This window comes from Cuculus canorus, chromosome 1 (assembly GCF_017976375.1).
Source record: "Cuculus canorus isolate bCucCan1 chromosome 1, bCucCan1.pri, whole genome shotgun sequence".
Lineage (NCBI taxonomy): Eukaryota > Metazoa > Chordata > Aves > Cuculiformes > Cuculidae > Cuculus > Cuculus canorus.
In genome coordinates this window covers 24,926,616-24,951,013 of record NC_071401.1, presented here as the reverse complement: position 1 = coordinate 24,951,013, position 24,398 = coordinate 24,926,616, and the positions used below count along the sequence as shown (strand labels likewise).

The following is a 24,398-nucleotide window of genomic DNA, read 5'->3' as shown; positions in this document are numbered from 1 at the left end:
GACGAAAGCCTTTGACACAGGAAAAGAGGCTGAGATATGAGAGTGTTCAGTCTGGAGAAGAGAAGACGTATAAATACCTGATGGGTAGGAAGTAAAGAAGACTGAGCCAGAGCCTTCTCAGTGATATCCATGGAAAGAACAAGATGCAAAGGACACAAATAGAAATTGATAAATTTTTCATTGTAAGTGTGATCAAAGACTGATACAGGTTTCCCGGTGAGGTTGCAAGGTCTCCATCTGTAAAGTTATTAAAAAACCTGACTGGACAAGGTCCTGAGGAATCTGTTGTAGCTGACATTACCTTCAGCACCTCTGTTTCAAACCATAGTCCTCTTTGAAGTTGTGCATGCTACTAAGCTACTGCTTTTAAAATAAAGATTATTTAAAAGACTGATTACTTTTAAGAAGAAACTATGAAAAAAGAGTTAATTTATATGACACATTTTTAGCCTAGTTAAATACAAAAACTTATTACATGCCTGAAGAGTATACTGAAGGAAAACAAATCTTTGCTTTGGTACCTTTCTCTTGATGGTAGTTGTGACTCAACCTTTCCTGCAGCAAAGTCTAAAATGTATATGAAAAAGTTTAAATGGATCACTTAGTTTGAATATTTTTCTTGGTTTTAATTATTAATTATGGCTTTATTTAAGCACCTACATAAAAATGAAAAGCATTTGCACCGTTCCTAATTTTCTTCTGAGGTTGGCTTATTCATTTTCTCCTATGTGCATTACATGCACATTTACACAGATTCAATTTTGGCATTTGATAGCTATAGGACTGACGTCTCTGTGGCTCACGTGAAGCACTTGCAAAGTTCCTCCTTGTTAGTCACAAAAGTTTTATTTCCCACTCTTGATACTGTCCTTTTACATATATTCCATAACAAGACCTAACAGAAGAAAGCGAAACACTAAACTATAATTAAAGATTTGTGAGTGCAAGTGTGTGTGCTTGAAGTAACAAGCCATTCAGCATGGATATGCCTAAAGGTGACTTGAAGAGTCTGTGCACGCAGCAAAATACTCATGCTTCCTAAAGAGACTATCCTGTATGCACTAAAATAAGGGAGCTGAAACTCTGTCTTTTGGATTTATACTTTCTTCCAAAGTTTCCAAACTGTGATGACAAAATATAGAAGAAACTATTTTGTTATGTTCTGGGTTATGAAAACAGAAAAAACATGCAAACTAAGAAAAGCACATATCAACCACAAGGAAGATAAAAATGTTGAAAAAAATGTTTTCTAACTCTGCTAGACTCTTTATTCTAATCGATCCAACAAAATTGTATTATATAGTTACTTATTACAGGTAAATCAGATTTAGACATTTAGACATTTTTAAGCAAACATGGAAATGTTATAGTTCTAGCTAATAAGAAATATGTTAGTAAAAAATATTCTTTAGAGTGTAATACTAAGGTGAAACCTAGAATTCTTTTGAAAGAAGAAACTCAGGTTTATTTGATAACTCAAGGGGCACCTTTATGGGGCTTATTCATGGACATGTTTAATAACAAACACTTATCAAGGAAAAATATCTTTATTAAAGACAGATGTCTGTGCATACAGGGCAATTATTCTAAACTATATCACTTTGTAGGGAAGTGAATATAGGCTATGTTTTAGGAGAAAAGCTCTAAATCAATATACTTAAAAATGGAACCATAAGTAAATTCCCTCAAACACAGATAAATATGAGTACCCATAAACATTCAGAAAAGCTTAACAAATGGAGCATTTAAAATTATTTCAGTGCAAAAATATGGTAAAAAGCATGCTCAAAAATCTTAGAATTCAGCACAAGTAGTAATCATATGATAATAAACATCAGAACTAGACCATGGCAAAAATATGTATTAAAAAACCCCAAATATCTGAAGTTGTTCTAATGTAATGTCAGTGCTGCTCCTGCATGATATTGGAGTCATAGGGAATCATATTCATCACTCAGGCTGAAGGTCTTTCTACACTATTAACCGTAAGAAAAAGCACCACACATCCTGAGCTGTGCAACTTTGGAGTACGCTTTTCCTGTTCTGATGCAGTAATAAGTTCTCAAACCAAAGACTCCACCTACAGTTGCCAACTCTGAAACAATTTCTGGATAAGAAACAAATGCATGTCAAATTCCTGTATGCGTGCTCAATGCTATAATTGCTTTTGTTATTGTCCTTGACAGATGGAAAAAAAATTATACATCATACTCAAACACAGCTACAGCCAACAGCTTGAAAGAAATATCTATGGTAAAATGACTATAGCAAAAAAACTGGACACATGGAAAAGCATTATCTCAGATGGTAATTTAGAGAAAATGTATTAAGTTTTTTCTTCAGAATATGCCTAAAATATTTTTAATCAGATATTTGTTCTGTAAAAAATACGAATTGCTTTGATTTTCCAAGAAAATACACAGAAAGATTTTTATGTATTGATTTTTATTTATTGGGAGTCTACAGGAAAGACAGGAAAGGACTCTGTTAGGGGCGCAGGGGTAGGACGAGGGGTAACAGTTTTAGGCTGAAAGATAGTAGAGTAAGACTAGATATTAGGAAGACATTTTTTACAGTGAAGGTGGTGAGCACTGGAACAGGTTGTGCAGAGAAGTCATGGATGCCCCAGTTCTGGAGATGTTCAAGGCCAGGTTAGATGAGGCTTTGAGTAACCTGATCCAGTGGAAGGTGTCCCTGCCCATGGTAAGGGGTTGGAAATGGATGATTTTTAATGTTCCTTTCAACACAAACCATGCTATGATTCTATGGTTCTATGAAAGTGTAAGTTCCATCCTGACACCACATCTACTGTCCTCGGCTGATTACTAAAAACTTCTGCTCCTTAAACTACTCAGAATGACAACAAAGTGAGAAGCGTTACTTTTAGTTACTTCTTTCTCTGTACTACTCCTGGATTCCTGAGATGATAAAACTTGATAGATTTTGCTTGTGTCCAATCTTATCTCTCTGCACAGTAGATATACAGCTTTTAAGAATTTAAGAAAAGGTAAAGATACTAAATACCAAACACATAAAGAAAGAAGAAGCGCTGCAAAAACCACCAACATGTTCTGACACAACAGAATGTTCCTTATTTTCCTCATTCCTTTTTCCTTTAGCTAAGACAACTATACTTGAGCAGATACATGATTAATTTCTGAAGTGAAAAAAAAATTTTCACTATTGACCAATAGAATAAACATTTTTACTGTTGTACCATAATTTCTAAATGGGAGGGCTTCACTAACGATATAACTATTTCTAATTTTATCACAGCAGCAAACCTAAGTAAATTAAAATTGTTTTTCCTGCAATTAATCTACTAGGAAATATAGCTTCCCTTTTCAGGAACCGATGATCAATTAGCCATTTTTTATATTCACAGACCTATTTTCTATTACCTCTACCTAATGTACAAACAGTGCACTCTGAGTACAATGGATTGTTATACTACTGACATCAGCTGAGAATCTTAAACACCAAACAGAAAATACGACAATATTCTCTGTTTACAGCTCAAAGAAAGAATATAATTTAAAATTACAAAAGAAACCATCACACTAGATTTTATAGTCTATCTACAGGGCACAAAGTCTTGCATCCATGGATTTATAAACTGCAAAGCAAAAGGGACAGATGACTCTGAGAGTTTGTATACAGTAAGCAGCCATTAAAATCTGCAGGTATTTGGAGGGTGGGGAGGAGGAAGCAGAAAACTAAACCAATGCAGAAACTAAAACCAATGAAAAAAAGTAATGGTTATTAGGAAGCCAAAACAAACTGCAACTGCAGCATCATAAGTAACTTACCAGTAGAGATAGGGTTTATCCTTATCTACATTGATATTGTTTAGTGGATCCATACGAAACCAGGTGTTAAGAGTAAACCCGTTTTGATAAGGCCACTTAGCAATAGGAGGCAATGCAATTGCCTGGCAGGAAATAAAAACAGAGAAGAAAACAGCAAGTAAATAAAATGAATTTTTGGGAAGTATTGTTAAAAGGAATGCCTTTCAAAAATCCTCTCATTCTAGACTGCAGATCAGATCTAACTTTCAAATAATAAAGAAGAACAGAAGAACCTTCAAACAGTGCGTTTGAATAAATGCTTTAGTTTTCCATCTATTTTAAACTACTTTAATTTTTAACTACATAAATTCTACCCGTAAAGGACATAAAATTAAATTTGTGAATGGACAACATTCAGAGGAAAAAAGAGAAAAATTTCTTCTGCAAAAATTAAACTATAAATTTAGCTTTCATTAAGCATTGATGTAGACTTAAAAATCAAGACCAAATTAACTTCAACAGATAGCACAATAGAGATTCACTGTTAAAACTACGGTATAAATAAAAAGTTGCTCATTGAGATTTAAGAGATCTGTGAGGGCTTTTTGCTACAAACAGCAAGAGTCTGCAAATCTTAGCCCCATTCTCAGTTAAATGAATGAACAGTAAAGCATTGCCTGTGCAGACACTTAATTTTTCAATATTTTATTTTTTCTCAGCTGAGACTGATGATGAGGTTTCAGAAAACTCTTTTTCCCTGGGTAAGACCCTGAATACCTGACCTAACTCTGAAGTTCGGCACACTCCACAGGGGAAATCTGAAAAGTTGAACTTCAGAGGTCACTTAAATAATTAAGTTTTTCCTGTACTACTAAAACATTAATAATACAGGCTAGTTTATTAGTCCTTGCAGTGATGGTGTTGTTTTCTTATCAAATCTATCGCTGATACAGATGGAGGACTGGTACAGGTTGCCCAGAAAGTTTCTGGAGTCTCCATCCTTACATATGCTCGAAAGCCATCTGAACATGATGCTGGGCAGCCTCCTCTAGGTTGGTCTGCTTCAGCTCATATGGGTTCGCTGAGACAACCTAGAGAGGTCCCTCCCAACCTCAACCTTCCTGTGATTCTGTGTGATACTTACTAATCACAGTTGTTTTTATGTGCAGCACAACTGCTGAAAGAGTTTTAAGGGCAAAGAAATAGGTAATTAGGAATGATAGTGAACACACAGTAAATTTTATATTTGGATAGAACAACATGCTTAGTTTATGCTAGCATTTGAGTGGACAAATAACACAAATTCTGCCATTAGCCTGGTAACAACTGTTCAGTACAAAACATTTCAAGGAACTCCTTTGGGATATCGCTCCTGCCTCCTGAGAGGGATTTCCCTGCCTGAGACAGGAAAATTGCTGCTTGATGACAAACAGGATCAACACCTGGGAATTGTACCACCATCACAAAGTGTTCTCCTAATGAAGTGACTAATGTGCTACTTGTACAGATCGGCAGAGATGTAACAGGGTACTGCGAAGAGCCCTCCAGTTGGGATAGTGATGTAGATCTCACCAGCAGATCAGCAGACTGATTCAGCAGACTCTTGGCTCTTTCATACCACCACCGAAGTCTTAGTCATACAAGCAGCATCCAACTTTAAAGAGGGCTAATCTGATATTTATTCTGCCAGGAAAACATTATGCCATTTCTCTGTTTGATGTCATCACTGTACATCACTCCTCAAAATCTGAACTCAGTGCTAGTAGAGTAAGTCCTATCCATTCTCTTTCTTCTAATGAAGTACTTCACTGTTTGAGTCATTTTATGAGTAATAGCCCTTTGTCCACTTCAGAGGATGACTCTCCTCCAGAACACGGGCTACTTATTTGTTGATTTATATCTGCACAGTCAATGATAAGTGGTATGTGAAACAAGACACTAACCAAGAAAAAAGAAATGCCTATTGTGCATTTCAATCAACAAACTTTATGCCCCTGTAAAACTGTCAGTCCCGAAAACCTGATTTTAAATATGATTTCCAATAATTGTGCATCTCTTTTGACAGGGCGGAATACTTGACATTGTTCTCCTGTGAAACTTTTTTTGAAGCTCTAATACAAAATTAAATTTAAGAGACATATTTCATCAGGGTTTGCCTCTGAAGCCCGGACATGTCAAAGCAGTATGTGTCATTCTAGACATTCATATTCTGCAACAGCTGTCTTGATGCTGCATGTACTTTAAGAAGAGGTTAACCATGGTTTTAATTTAGCAGTAGCAAATGAAACTCTCTCTTTCAAACCTCAGTAATTAATTCCTTACACAATCCGCCCCGTGCATTTTGCTGACACTTCTGTTTGTGCAGCTGAATATCAAACAAGATAGGGAAGTGATCTAACCAAAAATAACCCAGGTGAAAAATAGTGATTTTCAGACAGCTTATTTCCCTGATGCAATCTATCACACCAACAGCTGTATTCACGAAGAAGCAGAGGTGGTGGTTTGTACCTGCAGTAAATGATCAGTGCTATTGAATAAATACAAGTCGAACAGCCCAAGCAAAGCTCCCACCACCCTTAATTTACTGGCATGAAAAGACAGGGATCCCAGGATTATTTCCCATTAAAAGATTCCAAGATCTACCAAAAGCATATACTATTCTATACCAGAATGGAACTGAACCTTAACTCTGGATTTCTCATTTTTAAGCATTTGTATTTAGTGCCTTAATAGTCATATTAATAACTCTGTATACAATATTTGAATTTATTTGTCGTTTTTTCTGTATGTCCATGCAATGAATGGAAGAGAGAATATCCAATTGAGAATGTCTAGAAAGGAATACAGTTTCATTGCTGCAAAATATCTCAAAAAGTAAAGCCAAAAGAAGGGAAAGTGAACAGTTAATGGAGTTCAGGCAAAAAGGAAAAGACATAATAAAACTTGTGACTAAGCTAACACTACAAACCGTGATGACATGTGCAAGCTCATACCTATATATAGTATCAAGCTTTCGCTTTTATGATCATTTCCCCAGACAAATATCTGCTATTTGATATTCCACCCTCACAAGTGCTACTTCTCAATGCTACAACTACCTTGCAAATCTATGGAAGGCAAGGTCTACGCTACTGAAACATGTATTTCCCCTCTGATTTCCTTTTCAAGAATTTCTGAAACCAAATGAAAGGAAATGAAAATGAGGAGCAATTTATTTATTCCTGAAGTTGAATTATTGGAAACTTACTGCAGCACTACAGCCTGGGAAGTTGAAAAAGGTATCAGGTCCATGTCTCTGTGGCATCTGATTAAGGACTGATAATAGTTTGACTGCATGTCTTGGCTGCGAAAACAAGAAAATTGCACAAAAGTCAATACATGCATTTTTGTAGGCTACAACGGAAACTGGACAGGTTTCAAATAAAACAGCAAATTAACTCTGAAGTAGTTAGCTAAAATACTTCATAAACATATGTTCAATCACATGAAAAAAAATATAATCAAGTTTATATGTCCCAGGAGACAGTTTATGTTAACTTCAGGCTCTAATGGAATGACATTTAATGCTTTATCTGATCACAGCTTACCCAGATTCCATTTTCGCCTCGAAGCATGCTGAACAAAAGCTTCAACTCTTTGACAGTGATGCTGTAGCTGGCAAGAACCCCCAACATATCAACTAGAAGATCTTCAAAGGAAAATAAAGTTATTCTGAACTCTGAATTTCATTGTTTTGACAAAAAAGCTGAAAAAATTAATACCTTTAACAGTGTATTCACAAATTCTAAATATCAAAGAGTTGCCTTAAGTATTTTACAGTTTCATATTCTTATTGTTTAAGTTATTTTAAAAATAAATTTACATATGCTGTTTTAGATTTTGTGTCACACATGAACAAAGTATCTATTAAATTTATAAACAATTAATTCATCCCATTTCACAACATTCATCATACACTATGAACTTCTTACTTCTTCCTTTCTGTTACATACTTTTGGGATAAAGGTTTCTTCATTCCTCCAAAATTAGCATTTTTCAACAATTTCAGACCTAAAATATGCTTGACATTTTTTTTCAAGTAAATCACAGCACATTATTCTGAGAATTTTTATGGTTCCCATATAGTTTTGATACAGTGATAATGATTCCAATTTTTACCAGCATGAAGGTCAGGAAAAAAAGCCCAACCAAAGAAAAACAACAATAATGACAAAAAATTATAGGGACAAAGCAATAGAAAAAAAAAAAACACAATAAAAAGAAGTTATCAAAATGGCTAACAAATTTATATAATACAGCTTTCATTAAAATATCTCAAAATCCATAAACTTTTAAAGTATCAGCATAACAAAGCCTGCCTTTCAGAGAATACAAGGTTTACAATTATTGCTAGTGCTTGGATTATTATTTTAAAACACAGAATTTCACTTTAAGGATTTGTTAACTTGTAAGAAGCTGGACCTTGCCTTTAAACTTCACACTTTATTCTGGATCAAAAAGCACCACTAAGAAGTACTTCTTCTTCTAGCAGGAGGAAAAAGCAATTTGCTTCTTTTCAGGGATGTGGCATAAGAAATTTAATTCAAAGATCAAACAGTGAAGTACAGAGTTTTGAAATCAAAAACGCTATGACACAATAGAATCAGCATTAACAAACTTTTCAATCTGCTCAACAATCAGAAAATTTCCCCCATAAAACTCGTACAAGACATGAATAAGCTTTTATCTTATTCACAGGACTACATGATCTCCTTAATTTGTGAAAGGATGACTCTTAAAGGTGCTGATGAAGAGTAGTCTTAAAAAGTATCCATTCTTCTCAAGAACAAATGTGTTTTTGAGTAAAACCATCGGTATCTATTTAACTTGTTCTACCGTGAGACAAGCCTCTGGTCCTCAGTAAGCAAAAGGTACATGTGAAGAATGAAATATCATTTAATTTACAGGAGATATAGTAAGCTGTTCAGTGAGAGAAACTTCATGTCAGGAAAGGCAAAATAAAACCACTGCAACTTGCAGATCTTTTCACCATAAGATCTGAATATATGCCTAATGCTCAAGTGTAGAATTTTTTCCCCCTCCTTTCTTTAAAGGCAGAGCCTCTTTAGTCCTCTTGTGCCACATTACATTTGTGATAGATTTTATTAAGGTAAAGGAAAATGCAGGTGAGAAAACTAAACCTCCCTGTCATTTATAATGGTGAATTCTATTACTCAGCTCCTCCTCTAGCACCTACAAGCACCTGCCCTCTTCACCGTACAGTCTCCAGCCTGCAATGTGAAGCTGGTAGTGATTGCACATATTATACGTGATTAGAAATTGAGAAAAATAACACTGAAAACTCAAAAAGGGAAATTAGCACAAGTGAATATTAATCTTTAGCTTAGAATTTCCCAGTTCTTTGCTGCCTTAGCTTGCTTTTTAGACCAAGCTATTTAAAATTTTGCTTCCATTTCGGAGAAGTGTTGTGTAGAAGCAAAGTTGTTTGGTGAAAATCAGAAAAGCAGTTAATAAAAAAAATCTGACATAAATAACAAAACTGTAAATTAATACAGTCAAACACAGAAATGATGTTCAGGTTTTTAAAATTACTGATCATGTGCTGCTTTGTTTCATTTTTATAGTCCTGTTCTACCTTATAGCACAGAAAATTGCTTATTTTTACTGGTGATGTTGATAACCCACAGGCATCGGAAACACATATTTATAAATAATTTATAAAACATGATGCAGAGAAATAAATATAAGCTTCTAAACAACGTAACCCTGGGTAAAACAGAGACCTGAAAGGTTGATGCCCAGTACGCAATAAGTAAAGATAAAGCAAAGAACATCTGTGAAAGTCAAAGCACTTAATGCCAATTAAAAATATTGCTGTGAACACCTCTAAGGAATGCCTGTTTCTTGTTTCAATACAGAAATCTCATATAAAAAGAGTTAGTCCACATTTGTTTTATAAATCCTAATAATCCACTTATCTATAAATGGACAAGGTCACAAAACATACTACAACTAGGTTTTTTAAATGTTTAGTGCATTATTTTATATTAAATAAGATCATATATGTAACTGGTATCTATGATCTCATTTCACAAACAAGATTTTTTGAAATAACATTAAGTCCGGAAGGAGAAAACAGGCACCAATTCTCCTTTTTAATGCATTTCCAAAATGCACAGAATGCAACAGATTTTATCTCTGTTAACAGTGCGTTCTGACTACTTTCATATTAAGCAGTCTATATACGATCTATAAATTAACCAGAACCTTGAAGGAATATTTAATTCAGTCATTTAATACAAAAATACAATGGTAAAAGAATCTGCCTGTTTTTCAAATAACAATAAGCTTATATATTAAAATGAGTGGTATAGCATCAACTTTAGATCACTTACTAAACAGCATTGGAAACACTTCATTAAAACTACTCTCATGTCTCCTTAGCCAAGGAAATGTGAATTTTAACTCTGTTGATGAAGTAAATGAATTTCAACAGGTTGGCAAAGAGAATGTGATGATTTTGTGGTTAACCTAATGGAACAAGTTGAAAGAGAAATACTTGTTAACACCCCATTAATGACAGAGCAGTCACAACCTAGCACTTTTGCTTAAAAAATAGGAACTGTTGCAGTGCTTAAGAGTTCAGTTCCAGCAATTTTAGAACAATTATCCACAGCATCACAACAGAACCGTGGGAAATAAAATAGGGCTCAAGGGAGACAGATCCACTCTTTACAAGTTCAGGTTACTTTTTCATCCACCAATCAGACTTCTCTGAAGGTACTATAGACCCAAAGAGTCCCTCAGAGCAGATAATCTGCTTCACTACTTATTGCCTAGAAACAGAATGGTAAAAAGTGAATCCCTCAAAGAAGACCCTGAGCAGTTGTTAAAAAAAAATAAAGTGTCCATCACTTATGCTAATATTTCACTGACTTTTCCCCTTAATCACTGATAAAATGGATGGCCATCCCCTATCTTAGTATATCAGATAATCACAGTACAAAGATGACTTCTGGCAGGTTATGCTTCTAGAAAGGAAATTGTTACACAAGTGGCAGTGATCCCATTTGGATTCCAATTAAAACTTTAAAGGTGATTAAACCTGAACCTGCAAAAATGCTGAGAAGCCTCATGAATCTGATAGTCTTCATCTAGACAGGCAGACAAGTTATTCTCTCTGCAAAAACTGGGTACATGTTTATTTGCTGTTGTCTTACTTTCATAAAACCAGAGAAGATTGGCTTCAGACTTAGACTGGTCCTGAAAGTGTGCTGTCAGAACATAAAACAACTATTATGATTGTCTTGTCTATTTAAATCTCATCTAAGTCTAACCACAGCATTTCACAAAGGAAGGAGTGAGATGACCTAAAAAACAAACAAAGAAGCCTCAAAGAAACCAAATAAAAACCAGAAAACCTGTACCCATTATAGATGATAAAAGCCAATTCCAAAACATTGGGTTGACACAGTATTAGTAACTGTTTGGGGAAGAAAGTGGTAATAACTTCATAGGAATAAGCACTAACACAGCTTTTGTTTATAATATCCTCCCTGTCACAACATCTCTTACTTTATTCTGAGTCTGGAAAATTCACAGAGATATCTGGGACAAAGAAGTTCTACAGTCATCTGGTGTCAATTACAACCTAGGCATCTGCATAGTAGATTAGGGAACACAGATATTGCATTAGTAGTCACCAATTTTGTCATCAAGGGCCTACCATATTTATTACTTCTGACTCATTATCAACATTGTTGACATTTATAAGAGGTGAGATGCTTGCAGAAATACAGCAAAATGACAAATTTTGTTGCTTCGGTGTCTTTGCCAGAAAAATTCTCAAAACCACCACATTCTCATCTATTTACAATTATCACAGAAAGACCCTACAAAGTATGATTCTGTTAAATTCCTGCTCATATGTAAGACTATTCAGATAATTTGACATACATTGCAGAGATAAAATGCCATCAGAATTCCAATTTTCAGTTTAGATTTGAAATTAAATATATGATCTCTTTGTCCGTGTAAGTATACAGAACAGCAAGCTCAATGACGTTTTTTTTTTCCATGGAAGGTCTCTTCAGGTGACCACTTTCAGAAGAAGATTAACAGGGTAGAGGCTTTATTATATTTTTAAAATTTTATTTTTGTATTACCCTTGGCTTATATTAGTAGTAAACTCAGAGTGATTTTTCAATTCCCAAAAGCTCCTGCAAGACAGATCCTATACTCTTGATTTCCAGCTTCTACAATTAGCTAAGCATTTTTTACACTTTCTCTCTAAGGGAGACACCAACATAGCTATATATAGCACATACAGAAGTACTATTTAGGGGAGGTCAAATTTTATTGGAATGTTTACTGATGCCAACATTTTATTTCTGTTAGTGAAATCCTGAAAAGCATCAAGATAGAAATGTTTGGTTTCATCTGCTAATGTTTTGTATTTAATAGGGAATAAAATGATATCTTTGTCCTTACATTGCTCTGACATATTTACAAGCCCTGCAAAACAAAACATACTCGCTGAAAAACACTGGTTTGTGAATGTATTGATCTGTTATAACTCAGTCTGAATATTGCAGTACAATATTTAGAATAATAGGTCTGATTTTAACATTTATATATACATTTCTAATCAACAATGTGTTCACTAAGACTTGAAATACTGAACGTAGCTTTCTCAAATCCTTAATATTACAGACGCCTTTATACTGAAAAAAAGCCAAGGACAATAACATTCCTGAGTCATCCAGTTTTCATGCTGCTATTTTCCTCTTATTTCTGGTCTGAAACCCTAGCAAGTTTACTGTTCCTCAAAGCCTACATATACGGCAGGAATCAGATCATCAACTGAAAACTTAGAATTACAGAAAAGAAGCCTCTTCAGACATCATTAATGCCTTACAATTTAAGTATCTTAATATCAGTCCCAAACTATATAAAAAGTGAGAACTCCTTTCACTCTGAGTTGAAAGAACATACTTGACTTAAGTTTCTCCCCAAGTGAAATAAGGAGCAAATAAATGCTAATCATACACAGCTCTCAGATGCCATATTTAAATATGACAACAAAATCTGCTCCTCTAACCAAATAATTTTAATGCTGTAAAAATACCATAGGATGTTAAAAACCACAAGTACAAAAAGCAGACAGATATTATAGGGAACACAGCTAAATATTACAAAATTATTATTTAATATAATCCAAATGTCTAGCATTCAAAACCAGGGTCATTTCTGATATGCTGTCAGATGTAGATTATGTTTAAAATGCATCACAATAACAATTCTAACATTTGAATAATTCAAAATTATCAATACACTTAAAATCTAAAAGACTACCTTGACAGTTATGAACTCTAACTTGTACTGTCCTTAATTATGTTCAAAAGTGGGGGGTTTTGTCACCAAGATTAAATTATCTTCTCTGATGAATTAACAGGCACTTATTTTAAACAATGTATTTACATATATTTTAACCTAGGATATATTTTTGTCATTTTTCTGAAACTCATAAAAAAGTACTTCTGACTCAGTAGCAGTACGAACCAAAATACCACACCAAGAAAAACCCAAGAAATCCCACACCCTTCCATAATCACAAAATGGTGATAGTTATTTTATCAGTTGGCAATTTATACCTGCAATCATGTCGTCCACAGTACTCATCTTCAGCAGTACCTGCTCAATTAAGCCAACTTCTGTGCTAGTCTGTAAATTACGGACACTTTTACGTAGAATTGCTGTGAACATACTCCAGATTTCTGCTTGGCACGTTACATCACAGTGCTCCAAAAGCTCTGACATGCATGTAATGCTCTCTGCATCCTGGATTATAAAGTTCATCTCTAGATCAAATTCGCCACCAACCAGCTGCAAAAGAAAACAAGAACAGCATTACAATGTGAAATACATAGCTTAGTGTTTTTAATGCTTTCATTGTGACCAATGCTGCGTACTTTTTACATGACAAGAAAGGCAGGTTTTATAAGAGAAACTCACAGATATGATCTGTAAGACAACAAAATAACAATAATGCTATGCAAAACATAGCTTGTAAAAAATACACACATTAATATAAAAAAATTGCCTTCGATTTCTCATAGTGCTGAATACAATATTTCCATAAAATAAAATGAAAATATATTTCAAACATTCCTTCCTATAAAGTAATTGAAATGGTAGCTGGGCCCAGAGAAATGTACTGCAGAAATTGCAGAACTTGAAAAGCTCAGAAGTTACTTTCCTACAGTTCTCTGAATTGAAATTTGCCTATTCAGAAATAAAAACATATTGAAAATAACTTATCTATGTTTTCTCCTGACATAAGCCAACACTTGTCCTTAGATATGTGTTTGAAAGACCTTGCTGCCCTTCCCATTGTACCACCCCAACAGTCATGCAGTCATGCTCAAAAAAAGAATTAGAAATCTTCTCTGGACTACAGCAGACATGGAAAAGTTGCTTAATTTTATCACAGAACAGTTCATCGCGTAGCAAGGAAATCTACTGCTGGTGCAATGAAGAGACAGCACCAGGACGGGAGCAAGCACTCAGATGAAAAGCGATTTAACAGCAGTATTGGTGAAATCACAGCCTGACTCTCGTCTACCCAGATACTTTCAAAATGCTATCTAATGTCCTCCAGTTAAATAGCACAACTACTGAAAAAAATTAGCAACAATTTGCAAAAGTTCCAGTCAAGACCAAGTATACCTTAAGGAATGGAATTCACCAATTTCAATCAGTTACTTGTGTAAATTAGAAAGAACTCAAAACACCTTACTCTTACTGCATTAGATATGAAATGCAGTTTAAAAATATAATCTCCTTTTAACGGCTGAAGCAATTTTCAAATTTGAAGGAAACAAAGCCTTAGTCTTATGCATCCTGCTTTATTCTCATAACCTTGAAGAAGGCTGAAAGCATTAATGTCAAAGTTCAAAAACTGTAAATACATTACCCTATTCAGAAAGGGAAAAGAACAGAATAAATTAATATGAAAATTATTTTAACATATCCTTTTTTATTTCTTTCAGGATGTTATATAATTAAAGTTGCAATAAAGATATTCAAAGGATTCATCACTTATAAGTGCTTCATTTCAATGATTACTTTTAATAGAAGGCTATTTCACAGCCTATTTGAAATTAATTGGTATTGCCTTTAAAATAAACTCCCAACAAGAAGCAAGCTGACATACTAGGCAAACTTTTTTCTTTTGATGATGGAACCTATCCAAATATTCATAGTGTTCTTTCAGACTCAGTCTTTGGACAGACATAATACAACTAAGTTAAGGATTAGCTTTGGCTTATACTCCATAACTTTCTTCCACTAACAAATTACTTTTTCTCTATCAATTAATTGGTAATAACCAATTCATAGTTTTCTAACATAAAAGTTACGATTATACCCAATATATAAACTGACTGCCTCCTAAGTTCTCCTGAGACATTAAATTGCATTCAAATAAAACTATTACCTTAATCACAATTAGTATTTTAGTTTAGAAATTGTCGCTGCTTATCATATATTTGCATATTTCGTAAACATATAATGTGCACCAATGATGGGCAATAAAGTTGGCAATACTAGAAGCACAGTATTTCTATGGTCATTCTTAAGATTAATGAAATAATTTTAGAGAGAAAAACACTACACATTTCAAGAAACCCAGGCAGAGTTTCTGTTTCTGAAAACAGCCATAACTGATGCACACTTCACCAGGAATCTGGGTGGTTATTTTTCAGATTTCTCTCCATCTGGGTGAGCCTCTCTGACATTATGTTAAAAACACACAGAGGTAAAACAGGCACCTGTAGGAGACATTCATTTAAAATCTCTTTGATGCTTATCCTAAGATGAAATAAAGCACCTTCTGCAAGTGTCTACTTCTTTCATTTCTTTCCATGCAGGAAATCTAGGATGAGAAATCATATTGGTGGAGACTCCATCCTTGAATACATTCAAAAGTTGTCTCGACATAGAACTGGATAACCAACTCTAGCTTGGCCTCGCTTGTGCAAGAGGGTTGGATCAGAGAACCTCCAGAGATACTTTCCAATCTCAACAATTCTGTGATACTATTTAGATATACAACTTTTGGATACCTAATTTAGGTGAGATGAATCCCACCATTTGTTTTTGATAACAGATGGACCTTAAAACAAAGAAAAAACCTAGTAATACCTCAGTTGGAAAGCAGAGGTTCATACAGACTGATTCCCCTTTCCTCAAACACCATTAATTGTAGAATTCTTGCTGATGTAAAATAGCAAACTAACAAAGAATAATTAAAACAGACTAAAATAATTCAAACTGTATTTGCTTGCTAATGTAAATTAATATACTAATATGTAATACTTAAAGGAGATAGAAATAGAGCTCGCTCTATCAGCCTGAAGTGATGGGATATTCCAGTACAATTAAAACCAAGTTGTGTATGTATAAAAGACCTCAGTGAATCTGCATTAAAAAATACACTGAATGCTAGGAAGATGGTTTTATGGAGAATCTTCTACTGGGTTACGGACCATCCAGTAGGTACTACAATTATTTTACTTGTCCCTTTGGCAGCAAGTGGTATATATAGTCCATCAGAGTAACCGCTTATTTCACCAAAGAAAACATTAAAATGTACCTGATTTGCCTTTATCTGCAGCGTAAGCATATTTCAGCCACTATCAATTATCATAATTATCATTAACGTCAGCTTCCTCAATAAAGGAAACAAATTAATGAACTAATGAACAGTGACAGGAAAAATTTAAGAAGGTGGGGAGAGGGTTATTTTTTTAAAGTAGTCATCCTGGAATTCAACATAAATTGAAAATTTTAACAGTCATGATAAAAAGAAGTCTAAGAAAAAAAAGGAAAATCTAAACAAAAATGAATTGAGTATACAGGAGTAAATGACCATGGTTAAATTTTGTTCAAGAAGTAATACAAAGCATCCACCTCGCTTTAAAAGGTAAAGAAATAAAATATAATTCAGCCAAGAAATGAAGTAGAACATTCACTATAAAATAAGCAGTCTCTAACATCAATTCAACACTTGTATTTACCAATCAAAAGACGGTAGGTAAAGAGGAATAACAAGAACAGTTTTCACAACAGAGAGAGGTTATCAGTGGAGAACCACAGCAATAATGAGCTGGTAATAAGTGCAGATACTAATGAAAGGACAAAGAATTGTTAAAGAGCCAAAAATCATGAAATGCTTTCTCCATCAACCACCAGCTACTGAGAGCTGCAAAGATTTCTCTGATATCAAGAATAATTTAAGAAAAATTCGAATTTCCTAAATGCAAAGTAATACTGCATTATTATAGCTTTACCCATACGTACAGAGTAATAGGGTCTCGATTCTGCTATTATCAGCCAAAAAAGAGAAAAAGGGTACTTCTTTAAACAACTATGCCACATGAAAATAACTGTCAGTAGGCAACTGTAAAAATTCATAATGAACTTGCAACTGCATAACTCAGGTACAATTCTGGATGCAATACCAGCACAAAAAAAGTTATATCATACTGCCATAGAGTAACATATTTTAAATATAACAGGTGGAAGAGTTGTCTAGTGAGATAAATTTCAGCTAGAGTACAATATGAACACTAAGATAGAAATCCTCATAGGAGACAGTATCCCACATCATAAATCAGTGTTCTTTCCATATCATAGATCTCAAATACAACCTTTTTTCTTAAGTCAAACGCTCAGTCTTAATTTGCATTCTTCATGTGAACATTTAATACTCAGTAAAGATGGTGCTTTCACTGTGATAAAGTATCTTGAATTACTGCTTTTACTTTGTCAGGCTTATGTATCACTTTTTAAGTATTCTGCATCTTTCACAGCACAGGCTGCAGGGAATGAAGTAGCAAACTAATGTTCAGATCACAGTTCCAAGTTAGATGAATACAGCCAACAAACGGATTCCTTCTGAAGAACTAATGAACTGGCAGTTATAAGCAAATAAGGCCATCTTCCCTATCCTGAGGTTGTTTACAATGGCAGATTGACATTCCTTGCAAATTGCTCCGAGAACCCATCTTAACCTACACCACTACTTTCGAAAGCAGCTGCACTACACAGAATCTCCATTTTTCTGAATACTTCAGCTGTTCCTCAGCATAAGCTTCTGCCATTCCTTATGCTATGCAACAGAAATGTTTCTTCCTAAGCTGCTGCATCTAAGCAGGATTTAGGCTAGTCTTCTACACAGTTTTGATCTAGAACAGAGATGAAATACTCCCCCAAAATAGAGAAGTTGTCTACATGTGTCTGATAGCATATTCAGATGAGTTCTTGCAATGGAGTAAAATATGCACTGCTGAACATTTCAAATTAAATTATTTACTTAAAAACAGATTTTTTTAAATCACATTCTTCAAATCAAAGTTCTGCAGAACAGATTGAAATGATGATAGAACAGGACAGGACAGGACAGGACAGGACAGGACAGGACAGAACAGAACAGAATAGAATAGAATAGAATAGAATAGAATAGAATAGAATAGAATAGAATAGAATAGTTATTGTTGAAAGGAACCTACAAAGATCATCTATTCCAACTGCCTGACCACTTCAGGGCTGAGCAAAAGTTAAAGCACATTGTTAAGGGTATTGTCCAAATACCTCTTAAACAATGACATGCTTGGAGCATTGACATCCTCTCTAGGAAGCCTGTTCTGGGGTTTGATCACCCTCTCAGTAAATAAATGCTTCTTAACATCCAGTCTGAACCTTTCCTGACACAGCTTTGAACCATTCCCAAGTGTCCTGTCACTGGATATCAGGGAGAAAAGCTCAGCACCTCTCTTCCTTCTTCTCCTCAGGAAGCTGTAGAGAGCAATGAGGTCACCCCTGAGTCATCTTTTCTCCAATAACAGATGGCTTCTCAATTTGAAAATCTACTAAATGACCACAGAAGGAAAGGAAAGATGGCAGTTCATCTTAGATGAAAGAAATAAATGGAATATCAGAATGAAATGCTACTGAACGGCAAAAAAAAAAAAAAAAAAAAAAACAAACCGAAGAAAGCAGAGGTCTGAACTTATTCCAGGAGAATTTTATAAAAAAACCTAAAGATTTTTTCAACACAATTTCACCTGTGATTAAAAACATACTAAACAACTGCCAAACATAAGGATCTCAAGAAGTGTGTGAGGTGCAAAAAGATATTTCAGCGGCTAAAGAAAGAATGTAACACAAATAAACAGTGACAACGATAAAATATGAAAATCTAAACTACAGGTAGATCAAATAAAACATTTTTCTTTGCAATTATGTTCATGTTAAATAGATCAAAATTTCTCAGAGTAGTCTAGTTTCTCATATTCTGCACTCATACTTTGGAAGAATTTTCATGGTACCAAAACTGGACATTTCTGTTTCCTTTTAACATTTTACATGCATTCCTTTCTACTCCTCATCTAATATGCAGTCTTAAGAACTACTAACCTGTACAATTGTAACTTACTTTTAATTGTAAAGAATATATTTTTCAGCAGAGTTTCTTCAAATGCATATAAGGAGAAAAGAAGCATTATCTATAACTATACACTACTCCTTATCTTGCATTTAATCTGTAAATGTTTTGGGCCAAAAATACTTTTTCAGTTTCACATTTATCCAGCATAAAGTGAAATTTCATTGTACTTATCTACAACAAAACTAAAGCTCTTTATTGTGACCATTTTTCCTCATCTATATTAACAGGCTTATATTTTATGTATTTGTCTTGATCAAACAATGTATATTTGAATTAATAAAACAAAGTCTTCAAACCTTTAAATGTCTAAATTTGTTGTTCATTGTTGTTAAAGAAGCTTTCTTCTTCCCAGTTTCTTTCTATTCCTTACTACGTTTATTTCAACAAAAATAAAAATATAAATTCTAGGATATTATACAGGCAGTGCCATTGAAAAACTGAATTACTGAAATGGTATAATTCCTACAACTCTAATGATAGACAAGTTAGATTTGCACCAAGGCACTCCTTCCTTCCCCCTCCTAATTAACTCTTGTCACGCATGCTCTACCTTTCATGAAGCCAACAATAAATGAAGTCATATCCTAGCCAACATGACAACCATTCTCCTCTGTTTTGGACTACTTTGTGAGAACCATTTAAGGTTAAAATATAAACACATAGGACTAGAATTAATAATCTTGCCTTGTGAGTACAGGAGGTAAGCAGTTTGGAAACAAAATTTATATTTCTCTTCTCTCCCTGAAGTTCACATAAATTTTGGGCATTGTGAAACATGCGACTTGGTATTTGGCTCAAATTTCCACAGGGAAAGAGTTCAAAATAACGAGCTGGGATAGGAGTGACAATCTCTTAAAATTTGAAATCAATTAGTTGTGTTAAAAAGGAATTAGTAAACCTCTTACCCTTGATAATAAAGGCCGTCACATAATATTCAAGAATAATTCTTGTTCAAACTAGGACATCTTTTTTACAAAACAACACTGAATTGATTTAATAATCACCAGTGAGAGCCGAAAATATATGGAATCAGACTGCTACTGCTTCTTTTATAAAGACAGGACTCCAATTCAAGCACTAAAACACAGCAGTCTGACAATAGTGGTGGTAGACCCAGACAGAAAACCACAAGTTACTAACTCTGGTCATTAGCTAAACCGTTAAATTTGTAAATAATTAATTCCAGCTTTTAGGAAGATTCTTTTTCAGCTGCATGAATGAAAATGTCTTTAGGTAAAAAGAGTTCAGAATGCTAAATGAAATCAATCAAAATTTATAGCGACAATATGCGTGCTGACCACATGTAATTGTTAACTTTAGCGTATCAATATGACTATAAAGAAAAATAAAAGTAACAAAAACTTAAAGCGGATGTTTTCCATCACTGGTACACGTTTTGTGGTTTGTTTGGTTTGGGTTTGGTTTTGGTTTCAAGCTCTGAATGACAGGTTGGTGGAGTAGTTTTCAAAATTCTCCTTACTATCAATGGAAAGTAAAAGGTGCTTCTGGGAAGTGATTTGTCTTACTGGTTTTAGATGCAACATTAGGATGAAACAAATCTTTCCCTGGAGATGCAGTACTTTTCACTGACTATAAAAGGACAAATAGTTCAGAGAGGCACAACCTAAGTTATGTCAGACTAATCTTACCCAGTGGGCTCACAGTATGGTTTATAACCAAATGACAGCACTAAAAAGTCTGATTCTCATGTGAATTGCTGCAACTGCACATAATTCTCCACATTATCATACCCTTTTTAAAGGAGACTTTGTTCATTTTAGTTTCAAAAACATTTTTATCCTGAATAATATACAGTATGCTCACAGCAGTGTGCCACTAAGGAAATGCTACGGAACAAGTTTTCTGACAGTTTTAAAGGATTTTGAGGAAAGAAAATAATTTAAATGCCCTTTATACCTGCTGAGAAAATATGAATGAAGTAACACATTCAGTTTCACTTCTGGTACTTTCAAGCGTGAGTTTGTTATCATGCAAGCTTAAAAATAATTCAGTGAAAGATTTACATTTAATTACTTGTATATTCTTTTGCGGGAGGAGGACACTCCTGTAGGTTCGTGTGCTGCCTCTGGTTGATATGGAGTTAATTTTCTTCATGGCAGCCCATATGCTGCTGTCTTTTATGTTTGTGACTACAACAGTGCTGATAACAAAACTATTTTTTAGCTATTGCTGAGCAGCGTTCATCCAATGTCAAGGCAGCCTGTTTCTCACCCTGCCCTCCCAATGAGCAGGCTGCGGGTGGGCAACAGGCTGGGAGGGGACACAGCCAGGACAGCTGACCCTGATGGACCAAATCCACACTATGAGGTAGTCTTTCCATGTCAGGGGTTGTACAAAGACTAGCTGGGCATCACTCTGCTTGTGGGAGGTGGCAAGTGATTACCTTTGTTCCCCAGACACACTTATTAAAGTGCCTTTACTTCAAACTATTAGGTTTTTCTTGCTTTTACTCTTCTGATTCTCTCCCCCATTGTGCTGCAGGAGCAGTGAGTGGGTGCTTATTTGTTGGCTGGGATCAACCCATCAGGGTTTAAAACTTTTTGGCTTCTGTCCTCAAAATTACTTCAGTTTTGCCCACTGAGCAGCACTGCTCAGTTCAGTAGACTCTAATGATTCCTTTATAAGTGGCCTTAACAAAGCACTGGAGGAAATTAAACCATAGTATGATACTGCAAACTTTGTTTAGGAGTATGAGACCAACTAACCTTGAGCGTGGTCTGCTGAGTTCCTCCAAAAACATCATATTTCACTGTCTGTCTCAGAACATCAAATGCCCAGATTTTCTGAATAAACTATAAAGCATGTTTATTCCCTGTTTGAAATAAGCCTGCATGTTACACCACTATTATACAGGGAAAGCAATTTATCGTGCCCTTTCCCGATCTACAGTAATTTTCTGTAAGTCAATAGTTTTGATAATATTGACAGTTTTTCTTTTTTTTTTTTTTTAAGATTTCACCTCTTTCTTTTCCAAGAATGAAGAGAAAAAAAATATAAATAAAATAAAAAATTATTTTAAATGCCTGGAAGATAATATACGTTGTGAAAGAACAAAGGCTCTGTAAGCAATGAAGATTAACTTTGTACTTAGCAACGTCCTCCTGTTGTCATTGTTACCCGCCTCAGGATATTAGCTTCCTTGGGACATAAATCAGTCATAAAAGACAGTAAAAATTACTACAAGAACTGTCTACCTTCCTTAATATTTGGCAGAACAGGTCCTTACTATCTGGGAGGACAGTTCCAAATAATATCACTAGAACCAGCAGTAAGATTTGCTACAATGAAATGACAAAGCTAGCGACTGTCAAACTGAAACTGCCTTTGTTGTACAAAAAATTACTTACAGGCTTATTAGGTGCTATTGATGCTTTATTTTAAAAAATGCTATAGTTACGGTTACGTTACTTAAAGAGGTTGTAATTTTTCATCTTTGGAGGGCTTTCCACAGAAAACAAGCACACATTACAGTGTGTAATTATAGATAGTAATGGACACAAGGTATAAGTCTGCCAAGACCTATTCAGTCCAGTCCTATGATTCCAGTGCTCCTTGAATCATAGAATGGATCAGGTTGCAAGGAACCTTAAAGATCATCCAGTTCCAACCCTTCTGCCATGGGCAAAGACATATCCCACCAGATCAAGTTGCTCAAAGCTTCCTCAATCTCATAGTGTAGATACAATGAAGAAATTCTAATCTAAATCTACCCTCTTTCAGTTTAAACCCATTATCCCTAGTCCTATCACTACCTGCCTATATTAAAAGATCCTCTCCAGCTTTCCACGAAGCAACGTATGTTCAATTGATAAGCCCTGTAAAATAGCAGCAGTCAATACTTATCCAATAAGGGTAATGCTTAAGTAAAGGCAAGAGTAACATTACATCACTTCAACTAGTCCTCCCAAAGAAAGGCCCTTAAAGGAACTCTACCTAAGAAACATAGCTTATGTGTTTTTAAGTGTATTTAAAATGAGTTACATGTGTCTTGAGATTTCCCTACACTGGGGGCTTTTGAAACTCAGCATGACAGGGTTCTGAGCCATCTCATTTAAACTATATATCACCTAAATGGTGATCCCCGAGGTCCCTTCCAACTTGGCATTCTATGATTTCATGATTCTATAATTCTTAGTATCAAAATTACAAGCTGCTTTGATGAAAGAAAGAGCATGGAAAAAAAATGGTTGTGGTGCTCAGCAAACCTGTCCCCTGTACTGAGTCCCTGTTAATGTCTGATTTTTTATCATCAGGACATCAAATCTGGCTGAAACTTCAAGGCAAAAAAATCCCCAGACTCTATGTGGCAGGTGGGACCACCTTGACAAGGACCCAATTAGTGCCTACCAACGACCTAGAGAAGATCATGGCTTGCCAAGGACCAGTCAAATATGAGGCTGGCCAAAGACACAAAGACCAGGTCTTTCCAGCGGTTGCAAGCTGATTACCTTATTCAGGTTTCAAGGAGGAGGCAGGGAGCAGGAGGAAGATGTTCTTTCACTGCAGAGAACATTAAGGTCAGCAATGAACTAACCGTAACCCCCATTCCCAAGGTAGAGAACTGTTGCCAAGTACAGAGTCTTTTGAAGATGTGGTTCCCCAGACAGTTAGAATGACCACAGATCAGACTTGACTAGGTACAAAACAGGGTCACGCTGCAGACCCAATCTGAGCCAGTTTCTCCCTGGAGCTGCAGGTCTGCAGTGAGGACTCTCCCTACTTGGGACTGGGATGCCACCCAAGGAAACTTCCCAGGATTGTGTGCCCTCAGGCTCCTTTTGATGAGAGACTATTTCTTCTGGATATATCCTTGAATGAGCCCTCACTGAATTCCATCTTCTGGTTACCCTTGAGAGCAAGATTTCCTCTTGTGGGTGAGTGATTGTGCACAATTTGGGTCACACTTCTAAAAGATTGTATGTGGAACTTATGAATTCTTATGGCAGTTGTGTAGTAAATTTCCTGAGTGACATGCAAACTTGTGGTTTATTTTTGTTTCTGAAGTGCTAAGTAAAACCTCATTATTTTCAGTGAATGACTGTTTTGCTGGTGCCTCCACAACACCCTGATGGATGGAA

At 35.1% G+C, this 24,398-nt stretch overlaps 1 protein-coding gene across 11 annotated transcripts in view; it reads right to left on the bottom strand.

The window, feature by feature from the left end:
• NBEA (neurobeachin) overlaps positions 1 to 24,398 on the bottom strand; it is a 498,960-nt gene that overhangs the window by 388,829 nt on the left and 85,733 nt on the right. For all 11 annotated transcript variants that reach the window (XM_054056357.1, XM_054056365.1, XM_054056384.1 and 8 more), the window contains exons 2-5: positions 13,442 to 13,673; positions 7,376 to 7,476; positions 7,036 to 7,131; positions 3,810 to 3,931 (exon numbers count right to left, since the gene is read on the bottom strand). In XM_054056357.1, coding sequence (XP_053912332.1) covers positions 3,810 to 3,931; positions 7,036 to 7,131; positions 7,376 to 7,476; positions 13,442 to 13,673 — 551 coding nt within the window. The remainder of the gene's footprint in view (positions 1 to 3,809; positions 3,932 to 7,035; positions 7,132 to 7,375; positions 7,477 to 13,441; positions 13,674 to 24,398) is intronic.